This window comes from Cynocephalus volans, chromosome 1 (genome assembly GCF_027409185.1).
Source record: "Cynocephalus volans isolate mCynVol1 chromosome 1, mCynVol1.pri, whole genome shotgun sequence".
Taxonomy (NCBI): domain Eukaryota; kingdom Metazoa; phylum Chordata; class Mammalia; order Dermoptera; family Cynocephalidae; genus Cynocephalus; species Cynocephalus volans.
The window spans coordinates 177442834-177470301 of record NC_084460.1 but is presented as its reverse complement, the minus strand read 5'-3'; the positions used below and the strand labels follow the sequence as shown (position 1 = coordinate 177470301).

Genomic DNA, 27468 nt, shown 5'->3' with positions numbered 1-27468 from the left:
TGACCACGGTATATAAGCATCCCTCTGCACATGCTGACATTCACACACAGGATCTTGCCTTGAACAGCAAACCTAACTCACCCCACTGACAGCATGACCTACTACAGCAGCTACTATGGAGGCCTGGGCTATGGCTATGGAGGCTTCGGTGGCCTGGGCTACGGCTATGGCTGTGGATGTGGCAGCTTCCGTAGACTGGGCTACGGTTGTGGCTGTGGAGGCTATGGATACGGCTCTGGCTACGGAGGCTTTAGATATGGCTGCTGTCGCCCATCTTGCTATGGAGGATACTCATCCTATGGCTTCTACTGAAATCCTGCCCTGAGAACCCAACATCAGAGGCCATTAGAAGATTACCCACATTAACCAAATATTGAATCGGGCAAGGTTACTATGGACTGAGACAAGATCAAGAGCATTTAGAATCCAATTTTTAAAGAATGTTTATCGCCTTATAATAATTATCTGCTTCATGTCTCCTGAAGTTCCCTATGTGTACTTTTGTAACTGTGGAATTTCTCAATTCCCTTTGTAATAAATTATCCGGATTTGAAATGGCATACATGGCATTTATTTATTCATTCATTCATTCATTCATTCGTTGAAATGGTGACTCTCCTTTTCATTGCGTATTTCTCTTCTTGAGAGCCTGCAAATAAATAGTCTTGAAATTCTGTTCATATGTTCGTGCAATTATTACAGCTGAATTTGTGAGCAATAGTCCACTTCCTAAATTAAACACTTGTTTTTATTTAAGACCTTTGGTTCTCATGAACCTTGAACCTATTATTTTTAGTTTATCTGGATCTTAATAAAAATTACTGGTAAACAATGGTAAATTCAAATGGTACTAAATATATGAAGATGGATTAGAAAGACTCAGTTTTGTTTACTAAACATAAGAATAGATTAATTCAGCCAACTGGAAAGTCCTACCCTTTTAATTCATCTAGTGACAGTACGTTAGTGTTACATTGACTAGACCAGAGTGGCAATAGCTCAGTGATTTCACTGGAGGACTACACTTCTTAGTTTGACAGAACATAGCAATAGCTATTCTGTTTTCTTGATAGTTAATAGTTCTTCACGTCATGAGTAAAGGCTCTCTATAGCTATGAATAAGAATAATCATCAATATAACTCTTGGAGAAAATGTTTGACACTTTTAGCACAATGTAGAACAACGTTATTATATTATTAGAAATTAATTTATTGCTTTCATGGATCTTTACAGGATTTTAAGGGAAATACTCCATAATAACTTTAGTTTCGGGGGAAAACTTTGCTTACCTTATGGATAAAACATCACAACAGGATTATTAGCCCCCAAACTAATAAATATTTGGCAGAGTTAAACAGGCAGAATGTGACAACCTGAAACCTGTTTGATCTATTTGTGATTTTATGGCTTCCAGTTGACTTAATGAGATTTAAATATTCACATAAATAACTGCTTTTTAGTATAAGATGCACTATAGAAAACAAACAAACAAACAAAAAACAAAAAAGTTCTGCAGAGACCAGACATCAAGATTAAGATGTGAGTTAGTCAAAAGTTTATTAATTAGGGGGGAAAAAAAGCATTAAACATATAAGAAAAATATTAATAAATTGGATCTCATTATATGTAGAAATTCTGTTCACATATAGACACCATTTTTAAGTGAGAAAAAAACACAAACTGGAAGAAAATATTTTCAAAACACCTCGAGTACAAGAGTACTTCAAAAAGTTCATGGAAAAATAGAATGGAAAGGTAATACAAATCTTTCCATGAACTTTTTGAAGACCCCTTGTATGTAAAGAACTTCTACACGTCAATGATAAATATTACGAACCCACTTAAAAATGGTCAAAATACTTGAGCAGTCACTTCAAAAGAAAAAGAAAAAAAGGGATATGGAAATGGTCAATAAGCATATAAAATTCTTCCCAATATCATTACTCATCAGGTAAAAAACAAATTAAACACTACTCAGACACTTCCACATTCCCACAGGATAAACATTAAATAGTCTGAAAATGAGAAGCTTGGTCAAATATGTGGAACAACTGCAACATTGCTGGTGGGACTGTAAATTTAAAAACTGTTTGGAAAACTATTGACAAGATCTAATGAAGCCATTATTAAAAGCTAGAAGAATAGTTATCTCTAGGGAGTTATCTGACCAAAAAGGGGCAATAGAAACATTTTGGGGACTAGGGTATGCTCAGAGTAGGCAGTGTACACATAGATATAAAAATTCACCCATCTTATATTTAAATTTATATTATGGTATTATTCATTACAGTATACATTACACTTCAAAGAAAGGAACTAGTGAAAATGCAATGAAATGAAGATTATATGTTCTTCTAAATTTAGAAGCCATTCAAGCTCTAAATTCAGGAGCCATTTAAGGAACTCATTCCTCCTTTAAATCCTTTTTTTGTTCAGATGCAGTCAGAGAATTACTCGTGCCTGTGAGAGGCATGATGCTTACCTTTAAGTACTTCAGAATTCATTCATCCATTCAGCAGTTATTTACTGTGTTACTACTACAAGGTAGTTATTGCAGATAGATAAACAAATCCATCTGTAAAAATGCACCGTTCAAAAATTACTTATAAGCCTAAACAACAACAACAACAAATGACCACTGTATTTGAGGTCATGTCAAGTTAATAAGAACTTAAAGGCTCAAGGTTAAAGTTAAGGGTATAATCGAAGAAATTTAACTACAGCTCTGGCTGTGACTAACTTCTTAGGGTCAGCTGAGGAAATTTTGCCCTCGGGCATCGTTTTTACACCCCTTGTCTTTTAATATTATACCTACATTTTGGAGATTCTGAAGATATTTCGAATATTAAAGATATCTTACTAAATTTCATAAAGCCCATGGATTTGAATTAACGTTTAACATCTAATACCTTCCTAAACATGTAACAGCTTTGTAGACTAGAATGATATTTCCTGAGAAGAAGAAGAAAAAAACAAAACAAAACAAAACAAAAAACAACACAATCATAGAATCGGCGAAGAGAACGCAAAGGCAAACTGTCGTGGTGAAATCGAACCTATAAGAGGAATGAACAGGAAGCAATTAAGTTCAGATTGAACGAAACTTTAAATTGAATGAAACATGCAAAAATACCTTTTACAAATTTCACAATGCCATCTAGCCCACCGTAGCCTTATGGCTAATGGGAGCGCAGAGGCTGGGTAGAATTTTAAAAAGATTTTAAAATAGCTATTAGAATGGCCTAAATTTAAAATACTGACGACGACTAATGCTGGTGGAGCAAAAGGACTCTCACTCATTGCTGATGGGAATGCAAAATGGTATAGTAACCTTGGAAGACAATCTGGCAGTTTCTTACCAAGCCATACAATTCAGCAATTGCACTCCTCAGTATTTATCCAAATGAGATGAAATAATGTCCACACGAAAACCTAAACACAAAGGTTTATAGTTTTATTCATAATTGCCAAAACTTGGAAGTAACCAATATGTCCTTCAATAGGTAAATGGATAAACAAACTGTGGTACATCTACACAATAAGACAGTATACAGTGATAAAAAGAAATGAGCTATGAAGAAAGGAATCTTTAAAAGCATATTGCTAGATGAAAGAATTCAGTGTTGAAAGTCCACAATACTGTGTGATTCTGAGTATGTGACATTCCGGAGGAGGAAAACTATATGTAGACAAAAAAAAAAAAAAAAAGATTAGTATTTTCCAGGAGTTTGGGAAAAATGGGGAAAGAGTAGATGGAACACAGGGGATTTTTACGGCAGTATACGTTTTCTGTATGATACTGTGAAAGTGATTATATGACTTTATAAATTTGTCTAATCCCATAGAACTGTACAACACAAAGAGCGAACTCTAATGTAAACTATGCATGTTAATTCATAATTATGTATCAATATTGACTCATCAATTATAAAAAATGATTTTCTTAAAAAAATTTCAAAGTAGTATGCAAAACAAAATAGTAGTTATGATAGTCAACGCTCTAAAATTAAAGAATAGTCCTTTTTTTGTTTTCTAGAGTTCTTTACTGGTCTTCATAACAGTTGAGTTGATACCTCCTGGCTTCCAGATTTTTATTTTGTCATATTTAAAGGAAATAGGTAATTCACTTTTTAGACTGAGAAATAAATGTCTTTAAAAGAATATGTGCGATCGTAGAGGTTTAAATTGGACCCATTTTTAAATTTAGTTTGTAAGTGAAGCCTATCAATCCAAGCAATACTGAGGATGAAGTAATACTTAATTGAGGAACCACGGCACTATTAAACATGATTGATGCAATATGCCTAGCTAGGAAGAATTCTATTTGGGGTCTGGTATGTCCAGAATTTGAATATACAGCAATTTCTTCTCATTACGTCATGCAATAACTTTTAGGGCCACCCTAACTAGGCAACAAAGCAAGCTCCAACAATTTAATGAATGTAACCCCCTCTCCCTGTGTCAGCAGACAATGAATTGATGAATCATGTTACGTAACTGTAATGAAACAAGTGATGCAAAAGAAGGGTATACACATGATTTATCACAGCTCTGACCACGGTATATAAGCATCCCTCTGCACATGCTGACATTCACACACAGGATCTTGCCTTGAACAGCAAACCTAACTCACCCCACTGACAGCATGACCTACTACAGCAGCTACTATGGAGGCCTGGGCTATGGCTATGGAGGCTTCGGTGGCCTGGGCTACGGCTATGGCTGTGGATGTGGCAGCTTCCGTAGACTGGGCTACGGTTGTGGCTGTGGAGGCTATGGATACGGCTCTGGCTACGGAGGCTTTAGATATGGCTGCTGTCGCCCATCTTGCTATGGAGGATACTCATCCTATGGCTTCTACTGAAATCCTGCCCTGAGAACCCAACATCAGAGGCCATTAGAAGATTACCCACATTAACCAAATATTGAATCGGGCAAGGTTACTATGGACTGAGACAAGATCAAGAGCATTTAGAATCTAATTTTTAAAGAATGTTTATCGCCTTATAATAATTATCTGCTTCATGTCTCCTGAAGTTCCCTATGTGTACTTTTGTAACTGTGGAATTTCTCAATTCCCTTTGTAATAAATTATCCGGATTTGAAATGGCATACATGGCATTTATTCATTCATTCATTCATTCATTCATTCGTTGAAATGGTGACTCTCCTTTTCATTGCGTATTTCTCTTCTTGAGAGCCTGCAAATAAATAGTCTTGAAATTCTGTTCATATGTTCGTGCAATTATTACAGCTGAATTTGTGAGCAATAGTCCACTTCCTAAATTAAACACTTGTTTTTATTTAAGACCTTTGGTTCTCATGAACCTTGAACCTATTATTTTTAGTTTATCTGGATCTTAATAAAAATTACTGGTAAACAATGGTAAATTCAAATGGTACTAAATATATGAAGATGGATTAGAAAGACTCAGTTTTGTTTACTAAACATAAGAATAGATTAATTCAGCCAACTGGAAAGTCCTACCCTTTTAATTCATCTAGTGACAGTACGTTAGTGTTACATTGACTAGACCAGAGTGGCAATAGCTCAGTGATTTCACTGGAGGACTACACTTCTTAGTTTGACAGAACATAGCAATAGCTATTCTGTTTTCTTGATAGTTAATAGTTCTTCACGTCATGAGTAAAGGCTCTCTATAGCTATGAATAAGAATAATCATCAATATAACTCTTGGAGAAAATGTTTGACACTTTTAGCACAATGTAGAACAACGTTATTATATTATTAGAAATTAATTTATTGCTTTCATGGATCTTTACAGGATTTTAAGGGAAATACTCCATAATAACTTTAGTTTCGGGGGAAAACTTTGCTTACCTTATGGATAAAACATCACAACAGGATTATTAGCCCCCAAACTAATAAATATTTGGCAGAGTTAAACAGGCAGAATGTGACAACCTGAAACCTGTTTGATCTATTTGTGATTTTATGGCTTCCAGTTGACTTAATGAGATTTAAATATTCACATAAATAACTGCTTTTTAGTATAAGATGCACTATAGAAAACAAACAAACAAACAAAAAACAAAAAAGTTCTGCAGAGACCAGACATCAAGATTAAGATGTGAGTTAGTCAAAAGTTTATTAATTAGGGGGGGAAAAAAGCATTAAACATATAAGAAAAATATTAATAAATTGGATCTCATTATATGTAGAAATTCTGTTCACATATAGACACCATTTTTAAGTGAGAAAAAAACACAAACTGGAAGAAAATATTTTCAAAACACCTCGAGTACAAGAGTACTTCAAAAAGTTCATGGAAAAATAGAATGGAAAGATAATACAAATCTTTCCATGAACTTTTTGAAGACCCCTTGTATGTAAAGAACTTCTACACGTCAATGATAAATATTACGAACCCACTTAAAAATGGTCAAAATACTTGAGCAGTCACTTCAAAAGAAAAAGAAAAAAAGGGATATGGAAATGGTCAATAAGCATATAAAATTCTTCCCAATATCATTACTCATCAGGTAAAAAACAAATTAAACACTACTCAGACACTTCCACATTCCCACAGGATAAACATTAAATAGTCTGAAAATGAGAAGCTTGGTCAAATATGTGGAACAACTGCAACATTGCTGGTGGGACTGTAAATTTAAAAACTGTTTGGAAAACTATTGACAAGATCTAATGAAGCCATTATTAAAAGCTAGAAGAATAGTTATCTCTAGGGAGTTATCTGACCAAAAAGGGGCAATAGAAACATTTTGGGGACTAGGGTATGCTCAGAGTAGGCAGTGTACACATAGATATAAAAATTCACCCATCTTATATTTAAATTTATATTATGGTATTATTCATTACAGTATACATTACACTTCAAAGAAAGGAACTAGTGAAAATGCAATGAAATGAAGATTATATGTTCTTCTAAATTTAGAAGCCATTCAAGCTCTAAATTCAGGAGCCATTTAAGGAACTCATTCCTCCTTTAAATCCTTTTTTTGTTCAGATGCAGTCAGAGAATTACTCGTGCCTGTGAGAGGCATGATGCTTACCTTTAAGTACTTCAGAATTCATTCATCCATTCAGCAGTTATTTACTGTGTTACTACTACAAGGTAGTTATTGCAGATAGATAAACAAATCCATCTGTAAAAATGCACCGTTCAAAAATTACTTATAAGCCTAAGCAACAACAACAACAACAAATGACCACTGTATTTGAGGTCATGTCAAGTTAATAAGAACTTAAAGGCTCAAGGTTAAAGTTAAGGGTATAATCGAAGAAATTTAACTACAGCTCTGGCTGTGACTAACTTCTTAGGGTCAGCTGAGGAAATTTTGCCCTCGGGCATCGTTTTTACACCCCTTGTCTTTTAATATTATACCTACATTTTGGAGATTCTGAAGATATTTCGAATATTAAAGATATCTTACTAAATTTCATAAAGCCCATGGATTTGAATTAACGTTTAACATCTAATACCTTCCTAAACATGTAACAGCTTTGTAGACTAGAATGATATTTCCTGAGAAGAAGAAGAAAAAAACAAAACAAAACAAAACAAAACAAAAAACAACACAATCATAGAATCGGCGAAGAGAACGCAAAGGCAAACTGTCGTGGTGAAATCGAACCTATAAGAGGAATGAACAGGAAGCAATTAAGTTCAGATTGAACGAAACTTTAAATTGAATGAAACATGCAAAAATACCTTTTACAAATTTCACAATGCCATCTAGCCCACCGTAGCCTTATGGCTAATGGGAGCGCAGAGGCTGGGTAGAATTTTAAAAAGATTTTAAAATAGCTATTAGAATGGCCTAAATTTAAAATACTGACAACGACTAATGCTGGTGGAGCAAAAGGACTCTCACTCATTGCTGATGGGAATGCAAAATGGTATAGTAACCTTGGAAGACAATCTGGCAGTTTCTTACCAAGCCATACAATTCAGCAATTGCACTCCTCAGTATTTATCCAAATGAGATGAAATAATGTCCACACGAAAACCTAAACACAAAGGTTTATAGTTTTATTCATAATTGCCAAAACTTGGAAGTAACCAATATGTCCTTCAATAGGTAAATGGATAAACAAACTGTGGTACATCTACACAATAAGACAGTATACAGTGATAAAAAGAAATGAGCTATGAAGAAAGGAATCTTTAAAAGCATATTGCTAGATGAAAGAATTCAGTGTTGAAAGTCCACAATACTGTGTGATTCTGAGTATGTGACATTCCGGAGGAGGAAAACTATATGTAGACAAAAAAAAAAAAAAAAGATTAGTATTTTCCAGGAGTTTGGGAAAAATGGGGAAGGAGTAGATGGAGTACAGGGGATTTTTACGGCAGTATACGTTTTCCGTATGATACTGTGATAGTTATTATATGACTTTATAAATTTGTCTAATCCCATAGAACTGTACAACACAAAGAGCGAACTCTAATGTAAACTATGCATGTTAATTCATAATTATGTATCAATATTGAATCAATTATAAAAAATGATTTTCTTAAAAAAATTTCAAAGTAGTATGCAAAACAAAATAGTAGTTATGATAGTCAACGCTCTAAAATTAAAGAATAGTCCTTTTTTTGTTTTCTAGAGTTCTTTACTGGTCTTCATAACAGTTGAGTTGATACCTCCTGGCTTCCAGATTTTTATTTTGTCATATTCAAAGGAAATAGGTAATTCACTTTTTAGACTGAGAAATAAATGTCTTTAAAAGAATATGTGCGATCGTAGAGGTTTAAATTGGACCCATTTTTAAATTTAGTTTGTAAGTGAAGCCTATCAATCCAAGCAATACTGAGGATGAAGTAATACTTAATTGAGGAACCACGGCACTATTAAACATGATTGATGCAATATGCCTAGCTAGGAAGAATTCTATTTGGGGTCTGGTATGTCCAGAATTTGAATATACAGCAATTTCTTCTCATTACGTCATGCAATAACTTTTAGGGCCACCCTAACTAGGCAACAAAGCAAGCTCCAACAATTTAATGAATGTAACCCCCTCTCCCTGTGTCAGCAGACAATGAATTGATGAATCATGTTACGTAACTGTAATGAAACAAGTGATGCAAAAGAAGGGTATACACATGATTTATCACAGCTCTGACCACGGTATATAAGCATCCCTCTGCACATGCTGACATTCACACACAGGATCTTGCCTTGAACAGCAAACCTAACTCACCCCACTGACAGCATGACCTACTACAGCAGCTACTATGGAGGCCTGGGCTATGGCTATGGAGGCTTCGGTGGCCTGGGCTACGGCTATGGCTGTGGATGTGGCAGCTTCCGTAGACTGGGCTACGGTTGTGGCTGTGGAGGCTATGGATACGGCTCTGGCTACGGAGGCTTTAGATATGGCTGCTGTCGCCCATCTTGCTATGGAGGATACTCATCCTATGGCTTCTACTGAAATCCTGCCCTGAGAACCCAACATCAGAGGCCATTAGAAGATTACCCACATTAACCAAATATTGAATCGGGCAAGGTTACTATGGACTGAGACAAGATCAAGAGCATTTAGAATCTAATTTTTAAAGAATGTTTATCGCCTTATAATAATTATCTGCTTCATGTCTCCTGAAGTTCCCTATGTGTACTTTTGTAACTGTGGAATTTCTCAATTCCCTTTGTAATAAATTATCCGGATTTGAAATGGCATACATGGCATTTATTCATTCATTCATTCATTCATTCATTCGTTGAAATGGTGACTCTCCTTTTCATTGCGTATTTCTCTTCTTGAGAGCCTGCAAATAAATAGTCTTGAAATTCTGTTCATATGTTCGTGCAATTATTACAGCTGAATTTGTGAGCAATAGTCCACTTCCTAAATTAAACACTTGTTTTTATTTAAGACCTTTGGTTCTCATGAACCTTGAACCTATTATTTTTAGTTTATCTGGATCTTAATAAAAATTACTGGTAAACAATGGTAAATTCAAATGGTACTAAATATATGAAGATGGATTAGAAAGACTCAGTTTTGTTTACTAAACATAAGAATAGATTAATTCAGCCAACTGGAAAGTCCTACCCTTTTAATTCATCTAGTGACAGTACGTTAGTGTTACATTGACTAGACCAGAGTGGCAATAGCTCAGTGATTTCACTGGAGGACTACACTTCTTAGTTTGACAGAACATAGCAATAGCTATTCTGTTTTCTTGATAGTTAATAGTTCTTCACGTCATGAGTAAAGGCTCTCTATAGCTATGAATAAGAATAATCATCAATATAACTCTTGGAGAAAGTTTTTGACACTTTTGGCACAATGTAGTACAACGTTATTATATTATTAGAAATTAATTTATTGCTTTCATGGATCTTTACAGGATTTTAAGGGAAATACTCCATAATATCTTTAGTTTCGGGGGAAAACTTTGCTTACCTTATGGATAAAACATCACAACAGGATTATTAGCCCCCAAACTAATAAATATTTGGCAGAGTTAAACAGGCAGAATGTGACAACCTGAAACCTGCTTGATCTATTTGTGTTTTATGGCTTCAGTTTGAGTTAATGAGAATGAAATATTCAAGTCATCAACTTTCTTCTTTTAGAATAATTAAAATGAAACAAGTTCTGAGAAAAGCAGAAATATTAAATACCAATGTGAGAGGTAGTCAAAAATGACTTAATTATGACCAAAAAGAATTAAATATAAAACAAAAGGATTAATAAATTAGAATTCATTATATTATGATATTCCATTCATATATGGATATCATTTTAAAGTGAAAAAACTAGGTACTTACAGGATAGAAATATTTTCAAATCTGAAATCTGATAAAAACACCCATACTGAAATATGTAAAGAGCCACTGCTAATCAGTAATAAAATATTCCAACCCCAATTAAAAATGAACAAAATACTTGAATGGGCACTTGAAAATAATGAATACCTAAGTGATCTATAATCATATGTAAAGGTGCTGTATATCATTTTCTTTCTTTCTTTCTTTGTTTCTTTCTTTGTTTCTTTCTTTGTTTCTTTGTTTCTTTCTTTCTTTCTCTTTCTTTCTTTCTTTCTCATTTTTTTTTTTTTTTTTTGGTGGCTGGCTGGTACAGAGATCCAAAGCCAGTGACTTAGCTGTAACCAGCAGCGCACTCTCTCAAGTGAGCTAACCGGTCAGCTGTTTTAGCAAAACCGAATTAAAACAATACTCAGATATCACTACCTACCTACAAGAATGGTCAAATCAAAGAGCTTGAAAATACTCAATGTGGATGAGGACGTGGAGCAACTGGAACTCTCATACACTACTGGTGGTACTGCAAATTTAACTACTATAAAAACTCATATGACAGCAGTATCCTGAGATTAGCAGGGTCTATGGAAGCTAAATACATATTTTTTTAATATATAGTCATATATAATATATAATATATAATATAAATATATATATGTTAGCAATTCCTGTCCTATGTAAACACAAGGTAAAGGAATGCTTAGATTTTCAAAAAAAAGATCTCTATAAAAAGGCATATAGAAGCTTTATCCATGATAGCAAAACAAAACAAAATAAAACTGCTCAAATATAGATTTATCAAAGCAAAATCATAAATAAATTTGGCTATATTCATTTAACATACTACTTCACAGCAATTTAAACAACAAGTCTAATGCTACGTGCAGTAACAAAGATCTATCTCACAGACAGTGGTGCACAGAATAATTTAGGGGGTGAGCATGGGGGTTGCAGATGTGTCAGCATTCTGTGAGTCCATTTATGTAAAGCCCAGGCCAAGCAAACTTAATCTAGGATGTTAATAGTTAGAAAAATGTTTATTTCTAGGCAGTAATACTGACTAGTAAAGCCAACAAAGAGATTTTGGGAATTAGAGTATGCTTGATCTAGGCCATCAGTGAATACAAGCAAAATATCATCAATGAGTACAATTAAGATCTGTGTATTTTAAAATATGCCTTAAAGAACAACTAAAGCAAAAAAAAAAAAAGGAAATAAAATTATGGGTCATAAAGCAAAAAAGGTAATTGAGCTAATTTATCTTTTAATTTTGTATTGTGCAGATGCATTCATAGAGCTGTCCATGTCTATGAGAGACATGATTCTTACCCGTAAAGACCTTAGAATGCATTCATCCATTCAACACTTACTTATTGAGCTTCTACTGCATGCTAATCATTGAACAAAAGTTAACAGGTCCAGTTGGAAAAATGCATCACTTGAAAATTGATTATAAATTCACTGAAAGCTGAACAGTACATTTGAAGTCACATAAAGCTATCAAGAACTTACGTGTTTAAGTTTCATGTTAAGGGCATATCTGGGTGGTGCTTAACCATATTTTGGATCAGACTTGGATGTAGTGACTTAGAGTCAGCTGAGGGACATTTTGTATACATTTATTACTTTCTACATTCTGTCTTTTCATATGCTCATATTTTTTGGAGATTTTGAAGACATTTAAGTGTTAACGGTCTCTTACAGAATATTACAATGTCTTTGGAGATGGCGTATATTGTCAACAACTAAGGCCTTAATAAATATTTAATATCTTGGCAGAGACAGGTTAGCTAAGGGAATAAAAGGCAAAAAATACTATAGTAAAAATGACGATGTCTATGAAAGAATTTACGTAAGGATTGGATGGAAATGGATAGAAGCCAAAGAGAAGTGTATGTATTTCACTGTTTCACCTAGTCTCAGACTCTAATGGAAACTGGGAGGATATGTTGATAAGAGGGCAAATGTATGGATCTGAAAAAGAGAGGGAAAGATGTGTATAATTACAGAGGGGCAGATATAATTTGTATTTTTGGTAGCACTTTGGATAGGTGACATGCCAAAATGGACGTGAAAAGGGAAATTTTGAACAGTTTGTATGGCTGCTTATGAATTAGATTTTTGATTGTTGTGATCCAACTTTTATGTTTTAACAATATTTTTCCATTTTGTTAAATCAAAATGGTTTTATTTTTCAAACTTGTAAAGCCAAAAAAGAAAATATTGGTTATGATGGCAAATGTTCTAAAAACAAAAGAAGAAGAGTGGCTCTATTTAAATAATAAAAATTTCCTAAAGTTTTTACTGATATACACAGCAGGTGATCTGATGCCTCCAGACTTTCAAATTTTTCCTTCCCTTTGAAAAGATATGTCACTATGAGATATAAGATGTCTTAGAAAAGATATGATAAATTGTTGAGACTTTAATTTACCCAAATGTTTTCATTTAATCATAAGTAAAGCATAATCATTCAAAGAAAACCAGAGACAAAATGGTCCTTAATTTCAAAAACATAACACTATCAGCTGTGCTATGTAATACGCCTATGAAGAATTTTGTTTAGGGTCTAGTATATCCAGGGTTTGAAGATACAGCAATTTTTTTTCATGAAAGTGATGCAATATGCTTAAGGGACACCACGACAAGACAAAAATGCAAGCTCAAGCACTTTAATGAGTTTGAAGGCCTCATCATATGTCAGGATTGCATGCAGTTAAGTGTAACACATACAATGACACAAAAACGGGTGGCAAGTGTTTTATCACATGACCTTTCAGGGTATATAAGACTGCCTGTACAGAAGTGGACATTCACTCTTAGAATCTTGCCTTGAACTGTAATCCAGAATCACTACTCCTGACACCATGAGCTACTATGGCAGCTACTATGGAGGCCTGCGCTATGGCTATGGAGGCTTCAGTGGCCTGGGCTTCGGCTATGGTTGTGGATGTGGCAGCTTGTGTAGACTGGGCTATGGTCGTGGCTGTGGAGGCTACAGATACTTCTACTGCCCATCTTGCTACGGAAAATACTCCTGTTATGGCTGCTACTAAAATCCTGCCCCTGAGAACCCAATGTTTGAATTAATTAGGGGAATTTCCAAAGCTGACTTCAGTCATTGAACAGCCAAGATTATGCTAGGGTTATTTGTACAAAAATATTTAGCATAAAATTTAGAATTTTAAGGCAATTTTTCAGTTTATACCCATATCTCTATCATGACTCTAGTATTCTCTACTTTTGCTTCTATAACTAATTGGATTATCTATTCATCTTCCAATAAAACATTCCAATTTGAAAACAAAATATGATTTCTGTTTTTTTCATAAAATTCAATTATGTATAAGTGACTATGGTTACAATCTACTCAGTTGTCGAGAAGGAAGCTATCTCATTGTCAAAGAATCTATTTTTCCATATACTTCACAAATATGCATGCAGATAAATATATAGCTCCAAAGAATAATAATTCTTGACTAATATGAAAAAGAAAGTTTCAAAATGCTTAGTAATTTGATATTTTTTAATTTTTTGCTTTTATTTAGATAATATTTATATTTAAGTCAACTACTAAAAGCAATATCAAATTAACCTATCTATATATTTATATATCAAACATGCATATTTTATTTAATTCACATTTCTCAATTCGTTTCAAATTCATAATGAATATTTCCATACATTCAATGTTTGTTCGTTTGGCTTTTTTTATTGGAAGAGCAGGCAAATGGTAACAGATCAGAGCATATCACCAGGCTAACCATGAAAGTAAACCACCTTTCCAATAATTTTTGTACTTTGCGTAATTTCACACTATCATATTCTCATATGCTTCTGCACATTATTTCATTTGACATTTTTATTGAGCACCTGAGTCAGTAATGAATTGGGGTAAAATTTTTTCGTATGAGGTTTCCTATTATCTTTCTTGATCTTCATGGCATGATATGTCATTCTTCTTCACCACCATCACCATATTGAAGATTTTGCACTACAATAAGAGAAAGGAAGAAGATTTTATTGAGGTTTTTTTTTTTTTTTTTTTTTAGTTTAGGCTGAGAAAAAGCACAGTTCAATTCAAAGATCTTTCTTATAAAGATGAATTTCAGTTAAACCGCTCCTTTGATAAAAATAGACTGGATATGTGTGTATATATACATATATATACACACACACACACGTACAGGTATACCTATATTTATCTGCGTATGTATACGTATATCAAAAGATTACAATCTTCACTTTAAAGGCACAGACTTAAATTTGCTCAGGCTTCAGGTGTCATCTATCAATCCAGTCAATCCAATTTGGGTGTTATAGGGTCACAATGTACAAAGAAGTGAGATATAGTTGTGTGGTTTCATAATTTCACACTTAACCACTCAGGATAACAGTTCTAAAGTTCATGGACATGCCCCACAGTGCTAAAAATAAAAACAAAACAAAACAATAATATCATTATATTGAGAAGCATTGTGTATGACACTCCTAGTAAAATACATCATATTTTATTACATTTTATTTTGTGATTCAGTTAATTTTATTTGAGTAAAGAAAAAATATTTTGAATTTATGGGAAACATTTCTTTAACTTCAAAGTAAATGCTATCATTTGTCCAACAGAAGACTATATTTTTATCATTTCACATATCAACACAGGATCTGAACTTCACAATCAACGCATCGTGTTCTGGTAGAAATATCCCAAAAAGAAAATAAAAAAGAAATAATATTCCAAGTAAATCTTTAAGTCAACTCAATTAAAAGATTAACAAAAAATATCTCTAAAGAAGTATGCATTTCTTAGTTTCCAAAGATAATCAATATCCAAAGGACATTGTCAATGTTCTATTTTTCCCAACCTTGAAAAATATCAATAATAAACATTTGGTTATTTTGGTTCATATGTTTCATTGAACTATTTCACAACCTGTTTTTGACCATACATATACAAACATATTTGTGTACGTGTGTGTGTATGTATATGTGTGTGTGTGTGTGTTTATATGTATAAAACAGTGAGCTATGTGTGTGTGTTTATATATATATATATATAGCTGTGTGTGTGTGTGTGTGTGTGTGTATCTCACTATCATTTTCTTTAAAAATACACAGATAAATCAGGGCATATTTAATTACTTTTTTTTGGTTTTTGTTTATGTTTTTTTTAAAATTTGTAAACTCTGTTGGTTTTTATTTCACATGGGCATAGCTCTATGCAACAGAAACAACAACATAAATTGGCCCTTAGTCATGGTCACACAGTTTAGCAGATTTGCCTAAGCATTCATGAGATTCTTAACTTGCTCGATTTGTTTGTTAGTGCTTGGTTTCAAAATGACTCACTGAGAATGAAAAACCTTGCCAGAAGTTATGTTTTTCAGAATGAAAAGTAAAGATGAAATAAATTTTGATAAAGGAGAAAAAGGGACTTAACGACCAAGGCAAATAGTGTTTAAACATTACTTTAAAAACCTGAAAGTAGTTTTAAATTCATATTCCACCTTAGAGACTGACTTACAAGTTGTGGCAGACAGATTTCATTTTTTCCACTCACCTAACAGATATTTTTTGTTTGCAAGAACACTAAACAAATCCAATTGAGGAAATGAATTCAATCAAAAATGTTACCTATAGACCTCAAAACAAAACAAAAAATAAAACAATAAAAATACCCTCAGCATCAAGTTTAAAGTCATGTAAAGCAAAATAATTTTTATGGACCCAAGCCCAACATATGGTAACATTTTGTTATGTCTAAAACTTGGCCTTGATTTACTGTATTCACAGAGTGAAGTAAGAAAATCTTCAAAGACCGGCCAGCTTCCTTTCCATCCTTGTTTCCTGTTCTAGTCATTCATCACTGCACTTTTATATCTGGAGATTTTCAACTCACCAGGACTCAAAGAGATCCTGTTAAAAATATTATATGACTCTAAGTGTACAGAAATGTTGTTTAAAGCTATAAAACCTTAATGAGTAAGTGACATTTTATTAAAAAATGTTTGCAGATGGTCCAAGAGAAAGTAAGGGGGTGAGGCACACAGAATTAGAAAGAAAAATATATAAGGGCAAATATATTGTGATAAAATTAGGTGTATGAGTAGAAGGATGAAATACTGATTGGAAAAAAAAATGGATGAAAACAAAATACCTAGCTGGTGCTAGTAAATATTGGGAGTGGATTTGGAATAAGATTTAAAGCAAGGTTTAATAAATGGAATGGATGTATGGATTATGAAGAACTGGGAAAGGAAGAATGGTGGTGTCGGTAAAGCATGAAGCCATTATCATCTGCATTTTAGAAAATACCCTAGGTAAATAAAGTGCATTCTTGAAAAGTGGATAATGGCATAAAGATAATATTTTTGAACAGCTGTTCAGGCTGTTATAAAAGTGAGTTTGCCAAAGAAATCCTGAGCAAAAGAAAAATAAAGCTGGAGGTATAACACTACCTGACTTTAAACTATTTTACAAAGCTATAATAACCAAAACAGCATGGTACTGGCATAAAAACAGACACATGGATCAATGGAATAGAATAGAGAACCCAGAAATCAACCCACACACCTACAGCCATCTGATCTTTAAAAAAGGCACCAAGTCTACACACTGGGGAAGAGACTGCCTCTTCAGCAAATAGTGCTGGGGAAACTGGATATACATATGTAGGAGAATGAAACTAGACCCATATCTCTCACCATATACCAAAATCAACTCAAAATGGATTAAAGAATTAAATATACTTCCTGAAACAATAAAACTCCTTAAAGAAAACATAGAGGAAACACTCCAGGAAGAAGGAGTGGGTACAGACGTCATGAATATAAGCCTAAAAGCACAGGCAACCAAAGGAAAAATAAATAAATGGGAATATATCAAACTAAAAAGCTTCTGCACAGCAAAAGAAACAATCAACAGAGTGAAAATACAACCAACAGAGCAGGAGAAAATATTTGCAAAATATACATCTGACAAAGGATTAATATCCAGAATATACAAGGAAACTCAAACAACTTTACAGAAAAAAAACCCAAATAACCCAAATAAAAAATGGGGAAAGGAGCTGAGTAGGCATTTCTCAAAGGAAAATATACGAATGACAGACACAAGAAAAAATGCTCAACATCACTCAGCATCTGGGAAACACAAATCAAAACCACTTTGAGATACCACCTCATTCCAGTCAGGATGGCTAATATCTAAAAGACTGAGAATGATAAGTGCTGGAGAGGTTGCAGAGAAAAGGGAACTCTCATACACTGTTGGTGGGACTACAAAATGGTGCAGACTTTATGGAAAATGGCATAGAGGTTCTTTAAACAATGACAGATAGATCTACCATATGACCCAGCTATTCCATGACTGGGAATATACCCAGAAGAATGGAAACCATCATGCCGAAGGGATACCTGTACTCCAGTGTTTATTTCAGCAATATTTACAATAGCCGAGAGTTGGAAGCAGCCCAAAATGTCCATCATCAGATAAGTGGGTAAGGAAACTTTGTTATATCTACACAACGAAATACTACTCTGCTATAAAAAGGAATGAAATACTACCATTTGCAACAACATGGATGGACTTAGACAGAATTATGTTAAGTGAAGCAAGTCAGGCACAGAAAGATAAATACCCCATGTTCTCACTTGTTTAAATAAATAAATAAATAAACAGACAGACAAATAAAGGATGTGGGGGGGGGAGAAGACACAACAATCACAACAATTCCTTGAACTTGTTAAGACAAGTGAACAGATACGATGTAGGAGGGGAAGAGGAGAAAGGGAGGGGGGAAGAGGAATGGGTGAAGGGTCAGGAAAATCAACTACAATGTATGCTGAGAAATTGAAATAAAAAAATCTTAATTAAAATATCAAAACAAACAAACAAAAAGTGAGTTTGTTCTCTTGGATAGTTTCTCAGTTTCTGAAATACATTTTACCATGTTGATAAGCCAAAAGAATGCTTTGCACATTGCTAGATAAAATCAAAATAGGTGTCTGTTGTGCCTATAAATATACATGTTTTCCATTACTTTGTATGTAACACAGATAATCAGAAAATTTATTGTTTCATAATGGCACTTATTCTTTTAAAGGAGGGCATATTCTTGATTTTTCAACCTGAGATATAAATTTGACATTAAAGAATTTGCTAGATTTAAGAGTTTTAAATTTGATCAATGTATTTGAATCCAGATGGAGGTAAGATTTAACAATTGAAAGAATGACATAAAAATGAGAAATTAGAGTATACTTAATGAGAAAACACTACCAAGCATATATAACATTACCAAGCATATTGCATCATTTGTATTTAAATGGAGCTATATAGAAAAATTTTTATTGTATAACTTTGAAGACAGATTCAGATTTTTTTCTCATTAAATAAAAGGTAATGAGTCCAAGGGCAACTACACAAGCTGAAAAATTTTAATGAGTATGTGTCTCTCCTTCTGTTAGCAAACAGATTAATGAGTTGTCTTAAGTAAATGAATGACTTAGAATGACATAAAAGAATGGTCACAGGTTTTATCACATGTTCTATTCAGGGTATATAAGAGACCCCCTACAAAGAATGGTATTCATATTCTGAATCTCGTCTCAAACAGCAAACTAAACTCACCACCCCTGACACCATGACCTACTACAGCAGCTACTATGGAGGCCTGGGCTATGGCTATGGAGGCTTCGGTGGCCTGGGCTATGGCTATGGCTGTGGATGTGGCAGCTTCCGTAGACTGGGCTATGGCTCTGGCTATGGAGGCTACAGGTATGGCTGCTGTGGAAGATACTCATCTTATGGCTTCTACTGAATTACTAGTCTAGTAGCCCACCATCTATTACTGTGAGCAGATTTGGTAAAACAGGCTAAAATTAGTCAATGGACTGAGATTACCCTAGGCTTGTTGAATAAGTGAAATCTAAGAATTTCAGACAGTTTTTTATTTATAAGTGTGTCTACATCATGTCTTCTTGCATCCTCAGCTTGAGGACTAATAGCTGGTATGTGTTCAATTCTCAATAAATGAATTAATTTGAAATATACAAATGGCTTTTGTTTGGTTTATTTAACTCAATTCTGTGTACATACTTACATGTAGGTTTTACTAATTGTTAAGTAGAAGTTTACACACACATGCATGTAAATATGTGTGTACAGATGTGGCATATAGAAAATAGCTCTAGCTTGAGAACTGGTCATTGAAAGCAATAGAATATTATCTTTTAGGTAGATAAGTTTAGGAATTGAATTTTACAGCAAAATATTGACTACAAAGTTTGAAATCTATACACATTTGAAGAAACATATTATTTTTATATTTTTCATATGTTAATTAACTCAATATCTCAATGGAGTTCAAAACTGTAAATTGATCCGCCAACTCCTTCAAAAATTTTGATTGTCTCCTTTTATTTATTTATTTATTGGACCAGTGGAACAGAATAGACAGCCCAGAAATAAGTTCAAACATGTAAAGACAACTAACATTTGGGCCGAGCCCGTGGTGCACTCAGGAGAGTGCGACGCTGGGAGCACAGCGACGCTCCCGCCGCAGGTTCGGATCCTATATAGGAATGGCTGGTACACTCACTGGCTGAGTACCGGTCACGAAAAAAAAAAAAAAAAAGACAACTAACATTTGACATGTGTATCAAGAGGACAAAATAGGGAAGTTATAGTCTCTTCAAAAAATGGTGATAGACGGGCCGGCCCGTGGCTCACTCGGGAGAGTGCGGTGCTGATAACACCAAGGCCCCGGGTTCGGATCCCATATACAGATGGCTGGTTCGCTCACTGGGTGAGCGTGGTGCTGACCACACCAAGTCAAGGGTTAAGATCCCCTTACCGGTCATCTTTATAAAAAAAAAAAAAAAAAAAAAAAAATGGTGATAGACAATCTGGATTTCTACATGGAAAAAAAATTAAACTGGACCCTTATCTTATACCATAAACAAAAATAGAATCATATAGATAAAGGATCTGAATGTAAGATCTAAGAGCATATTATTACTAGATAAGAACATAAGGGAAAAAGTGCCTCGACACTGGCCTTGGCAATGAATTTTTTAATCTTGCACAAAAAGCCTAGGCTACAAAAACAAAAATAAATAAGTTGGAATACATCAAACTAAAAAATCTCTGCACAGAAAAGAAAACAATCAACAAAATAAAAAGGCAATGTACAGACAGGGAAAAAATGCAAACTGCATATCTGATAAAGGGTTAATATCCAAAATGTATAAAGAACACTTACAACTCAATAGCAGAAAAACAAATAAATTTGATTAAAAAATTGGCAAAAGATCTGAACAGATTTCTCAGAAGAAGACATAAAAATTGTGAACAGGTAAATAGAAGGTACTCGGCATCACTAAGTATAAGAAAAATAAATGCAAATTAAAACCGTTATGACATATCATCTCACATCTGTGAGGATGGATATTATTAAAAAGACAAGAGATAACAAATGTTGGCTATGGTGTAGAGTAAAGGGTCCCTTAATTCCCTATTAGTTGGAATATAGATTGTTACAGCTATTACAGAAAACAGAATGAAGGTTTCTAATTTTTTTTTTTTTTTCAATCACATATGACCTAGCAATCCCTCTTCTGGGTATATACCAAAAGGAGATGAAATCATAATTTCCTAAAGATATCTGCACTCCCATATTCATTGCAATATTCTGCTCAATAGCCAAGATATGTAAACTACCTCAATGCCCATCGATGGACAAATGCATAAATAAAAATGTGATATATACAAAATGGACTAAAGCAATGGGTGTGTGTGTGTGTGTGTGTGTGTGTGTGTGTGTATGTATATATATCAGAAATACCTGAGACTGGGTAATTTATAAAGAACAGACGTTTATTTGGCTTATGATTCTGGAATAGCTGCATCTGGCACGGGCCTCAGGCAGCTTCTACTCATGGTGGAAAGTGGCAGGCAGCTGGCAGGTACAAGCAGATCATATGGTGAGAGGAAGCAAGAGAGAGAGAGGAGGTGCCAGGGTCTTTTAAACAACCAGCTCTTGTGGGGACTAATAGAGTGAGATCTCACTCACTACCCCTCCTGCCCCTGGGAGAGCATTAATCCATTCATGAGGGATCTGCCCTCACGACTCAAACATATTCCAGCACTGCCCCGTTGGGGATCAGATTTCCACATGAATTTTAGGTGGACAGTAGATCCAAACTCTATCACCCATATATATTACAAATGTACTGCAACAGAGCATGAAACAGTGGTTAGCCTGGGGTGGGGGAGAGAAAATAGGGAGATTAAGTCAAAGGGTACAAAATAGCAGATATGTAGGATGAACAAGCAGATATGTAAGATATGTAGAATGAATAAGTCTAGAGAGCTAATGTATAACATGACAACTAAAACTGATAAAATTGCTTTACATTAGAAAATTTTGTTAAATAGATTTTAGCTGCTCTCATCACAAAAATAACTGTGAGGTGATAGGTATGTCAATCTGCTCACTATAGTAACTATTGTACTATATATATGTATCAGTATGTGTTTATATATCTGTATGTACCTCAAAACATCATGTTGCAAACCTGAAATATACACAAAAATGTATTTTTAAAAAATAAAATAAAACCAAGAGGTGTTAGATATGGCTATTTATGGATGCCAGACATATGTATTAGTCAGTGTTCTCCAGAGAAACAGAACCAACTTGATATTCATAGATAAGAAAGACATTTACTATAAGGGATTGGCTCATGAGATTACAAAGACTGAAAAGTCCCATGGTCTGGGGTCTGCAAACTGGAGGCCCAGGAAAGCTGCTGGTGTAGTTTCAGTCCAAACCTGAGGGCCTGAGAACCAGAGGATCAAATAGTCTAAGTCTCAGTGTGTTTTCCAGGACCTTAACCAGGAGCACTGATGTCAGAGGGCAAGAGAAAATGAATGGCCCAGTTCAAGAAGACAGCAAATTAACCCTTCCTTCCCCTTTTTATTCTATTTAGGCCCTCTACAGATTGGATGATGCCACATTGGTGAGGGATATCTTCTCTATTCAGTCTGCTGATTCAAATGCTAATCTCTTCCTAAAACACCCTTTACAAACTATCTTGACATCCTTTAATCCAGTTATGTTGATACTTAAAATTAACCAACACAATGTACATCATTAAAACTAATCAGAGCACAGACTTTCTTTTCATAAATCTTATATGCCATATCCCTAAAACTTTTAGGGAAAATAAACTCTCTTTTTCTATGAATCTTCTTCCTTTATTCATAATCTTCTGCTTTCATCTAGTTTGTGATGCATGTAAAATAAGCCTGACTGAAAAGTCCTTGATAAACTGGATAATAATTTTGAACTTCAGTCATTCAATTCATTTCACATGTTCTCTTATGGGAACACTGTTCTTCATCATCACGATTATTACACTGAAGGATTTGTGATTCAATAGGGAAAACAAACAAACAGAAATATCATCATGAGGCAAAATATTGCGTGGCTTCAACTGACCAAAATTACCATTCAGTAAATTAGTATATATACATATAAAAATGAATTTCCGAAAAACACCATCCCTTCAAAAAATGACCAAAAATAATTGTTCTTCTAAAACTAAATAATATGTCCAGGTAATGATATGAACCTAAAGATGATTATTATAAGCTGGACAAATGCAATAAAATGGGGACAAAAGTGGAATTACAGAATTAAAGACCAGAAAGGGACATTAAAACTCTGCATTGCTGCCCTACAGGACAGCATTTTGCAAGCAGGGAAACTCAGAATATGTGGCTTTTCCTGGCAGTTACTAACAAGACTAGGCTCAGAATCATGCTGTCCTGAGTTCCCGGTAATCAACTATAATATGCTGACTCTTTTTTTTTAACCTATTTTCTTCTTGAATATTGTCAAAGAATCACTCTGAAAGTTCTAGTCACAGTTATAAGGAGAGCTAAATTATCATAGCTGATTTTGTAGAGATTGGTCTCTTTTAGGTTAACAACTATGTTAACATTTTTACTGTCCTAGTATTAGAGAATTAAACCAATAAATTTTTAGTTTATATGCTTCTGAATGTTTCTAACCAATGAGCAATGTTAAAATTTAACTCAGATAAAAAAATTTGAACCATTACTACTTCTTTCAGTAAACATTATTGGGGCATTGTATTTACCCATAGCTTGATAAGCAGGGAAAATAGGCAGGGGGAATAGAACTAAGTAATTTTATCGATGGCCAAGCTGTGGAGTCTGATCTAGCAGAATGGGATTTCACTGAAAGTATTTTCCTCTCATTTGGATAATATCTCCAGGGATAGTTTCCATGGGCTTAAAAGTACTAATCAATATAATTATCACTGCTATTGACCGTCTTAGTATAATCACTATTATATAATTTCTCTCTCTCTAAGACTGGAATCTTCAATGTATGAGGTGAGAGAAAAATGTTTTGAATATATGACAAAAGCATTCTTTACTTACAGGGAAAATATGAGAACAGTTTTCATCCTTTCCTCCCTCAGCATGAGTAGAAGTTGGAACATGAGGTTGTAAGTTGGAACCTCTTAAATAATAATGATCCAAATCTGCTTTTGATTCAATAAATGAACAGAAAAATAATAACCCCTCAAAAATAATTCCAATGTGACTTTTTCCACTTGTGCATAAAAAAAAAGAAACAAACAGATTTGTTATATTCTTCAAACTAATTTTTCATGTTTTTACAGTTAATGAACAAGTAAGTTATGCATATTAAAGTCACGTTTTCTTTTTTGAAAATATATTTAGTATTTATTGAAGTTTCTCATTTGTATTCCATATTATTTCTATATATAGAGACAATCTTAGGCTTCAGAAACAAAAAATAGCCTTTAGTCACAGTCATATGCTCTGACAGGGCTTCAAAAGAAGAGTGTGAAATCCTGCATGGTACGTAATTTATTCATAATTCTGAATGATCCATTAAAATGAAAATATTCATTTTATCAATTGACTGGTTTTTCTGAAATAGTGAATAAAAGTGGAATAAAGTTGGATTATAAGAGCGCAGACATTAAAGAGGAAAACTAGCATTGGATTAAACGCTATTCTGACACCAGAAATCATGTTGAAACTCATGTCCAGCCTTAAAACATTCCCTAGAATAATCAGAGTTGCTCATGATATGCTATGTGTGGCTTTTGCTTTAAAGTCACCTAAAGTCATATAATTCACTCAAAAAATACTTTTGAGTACCAACTAAATGCTAGGCTTTGTTTTGACACTAGGCAGGTTAGAGAACAAACCCATTGGGGAAAAAAAGTGTCATCAAAATATTACTCATAAATCTCAACAAAATCTGAGCGTATTATTATAGTCATATAAAACAAATGTTTTTGAAGTAAGAAGTTTCAAGGTACAGGCACATCTAGGTGAGGCTTAATCAGCTACAAGGTCAGCCTTAGATGTTGCTTACCAACTCTCTGGGCTGAGCTGAGGGACTGAATACCAGGCCAACTCTTCTCTAAAGAGCTTCCCCTTGTCCGCTGTCTTTTTCACTACTGTGCCTTACATTTAGAGGATTTTTAAAGTTATTCTAAATTGTACAGGTCCTTTCAAAATTTCAGATGACTTTAAAAGTTAAAATATGTTTTAAAGAAGAAAAACCATTATCAATAGCTGAGAAAGCTCTGGTTGGTGTCTTAGAAAACTAGTTAAAAATTACCTGAAAATAAAAAATGGACACAGAATATAGACAAAGAGAAGACAAGGGCAAATGTATTATACTTATACTGTGTGTGGAGATCTAAATAGAAGGGATACAGTGTTGATCTGAGTAAATTGGTTGTAGCCAAGACCATTTTACCCGCTTCTCACTCTTACCTGGATAGAATGATTAATAGTGGAGGAAGGGAAGTTGGGAGATTTTGAGGTGAGATTTGAAAAAGATACAAGGTACATGTATAATGACAATAGGCAGACAGAAAGAGTAAAATGGTGTATGGAGGCAGGCACAAACTTCATTTGTGGTAGCACTGAGGCTAGAACTTATTATGGATAAAGGACCCAGAATTCTGGCAAGACTTCTAATTAGATGAATTTTTGATCACTGTAATTATCTCTCCACTTGTGACTCCAATTGTGCTATGTTGTTAAGCCAAAAGGAATATTTTGAATGCCAAAATAAATATACCAGCCAAAAATAAATATAACATCTGTGCATGGTCAAGTTCTAAATCTCTAGATATCAGGTGTCTTTTTTGGTTTTTTGTGGCACATACAGCAGGTGAATCAAAACCTTTCTTGCTTTCCATTCTACAAAATACATGTGCCTTTTGAAAAAACTGATAAACTTATGAGTGTTAACATTAGCTATTTCTTGAAATTTTGTAGGATCATTAATAACAACCACCCTCAAATGATTGTGATAAGAATATATTTAATTAGAAATTCAAGAATACTTAATGAGGATGATGTCAAGTGATTGGTAATATAGGAATCTATTTCGGGTTTTCCGTGCATATATTTTGAAGAAACAGCAATTCCTCTTTATAAAATTCAAGCAACAAGCTCAGAGACAGCCTAACTAAGCAGCCAAACAAGCTCAGACATTTTAATGAGTGTTATCAGAGGACAATAAAAAATGAGTTGCCTCAGGCAAGTGTAATTCGTAGAATGACACACAAGGAGGGGGCACATGTTTCATCACATTCTCCGACCACGGTATATAAGCATCCCTCTACGCATGCTGACGTTCATACTTCGAGTCTTGCCTTGAACAGCAAACCTAACATACCACCCCGACACCATGAGCTACTATGGCAGCTACTACAGAGGCCTGCGCTGTGGCTGTGGAGGCTTCGGTGGCCTGGGCTATGGCTATGGCTCTGGATGTGGCAGCTTCCATAGACTGGGCTATGGTTGTGGCTGCAGCTGTGGAAGCTCCCATAGACTGGGGTATGGCTGTGGCTATGGATATGGCTCTGGCTATGGAAGCTACGGATATGGCTGCTGCCGCCCATCTTGCTGTGGAGGATACAGATTCTCTAGCTTCTACTGAATGAATTGCTGCAATTGGAAACAGCGGGAAACCCTCCCAATATGTTTGGTTCTGTCCTGGGTTTTCATTCCAGAAACAACTATTCTATGTTCTCTAGCACAAATTAATAGATAATTATCAGTGATTAAGCTACTTCTATGAATATTTGGTGTCCTTTTTTACCTCCAGAACCTATCATCTAAATACATATTAAACATGTATAAATATCCTAGTCTGAGCTCCAATTTTGGTTTATTTTTCTATCCACCCTTACCATGATGTTATCTTTCTAGCCAGATGCTAGAGAACACTTATATTTTGCTTATATCTAACAAATCAATTACTTAAAATATAAATATTTTGGAACTTTTTAATGTTTTTATTTTTATTATTTTATCATCTTTTTTTGCAACTAATGTAAAATGTACTTAGGAAGCAGTGAGGTCTGTGGCTACATAGTACATTATGATGGAAATGTTTCTAATTCACTATGCTACAAAAGCTTGAGAACATATAAGGTATCATATTAACAGTAAATGAAACAACTTGCCCCTGTCTACTCACTTAAAATATCAGGTCCTCTCAAATGTCTCTCAAGTGTTCTTGGAATTACTAAAGACAGTGTCATGCTCATATTCTGCTATGCAACATGTCTGTTACCTGAATATCTTCTTGGTACTATTGTTCTGGTCAG

General features: G+C 34.3%; 1 protein-coding gene and 3 pseudogenes across 1 annotated transcript; all 4 read left to right on the top strand.

Annotated features, from left to right (window-relative positions):
* Positions 1 to 93: 93 nt before the first annotated feature.
* LOC134372635 (keratin-associated protein 19-5-like) lies at positions 94 to 377 on the top strand (annotated as a pseudogene).
* A 4269-nt stretch (positions 378 to 4646) lies between these two features.
* Positions 4647 to 4930, top strand: LOC134372665 (keratin-associated protein 19-5-like; annotated as a pseudogene).
* Positions 4931 to 9203: 4273 nt separating this feature from the next.
* LOC134372624 (keratin-associated protein 19-5-like) lies at positions 9204 to 9487 on the top strand (annotated as a pseudogene).
* Positions 9488 to 19406: 9919 nt separating this feature from the next.
* LOC134370540 (keratin-associated protein 19-5-like) lies at positions 19407 to 26795 on the top strand. The gene is made up of 2 exons (XM_063087616.1): positions 19407 to 19540; positions 26732 to 26795. The coding sequence occupies exons 1-2, from the start codon at positions 19407 to 19409 to the stop codon at positions 26793 to 26795; spliced, it is 198 nt and encodes a 65-aa protein (XP_062943686.1).
* The last annotated feature ends 673 nt before the right edge of the window (positions 26796 to 27468 follow it).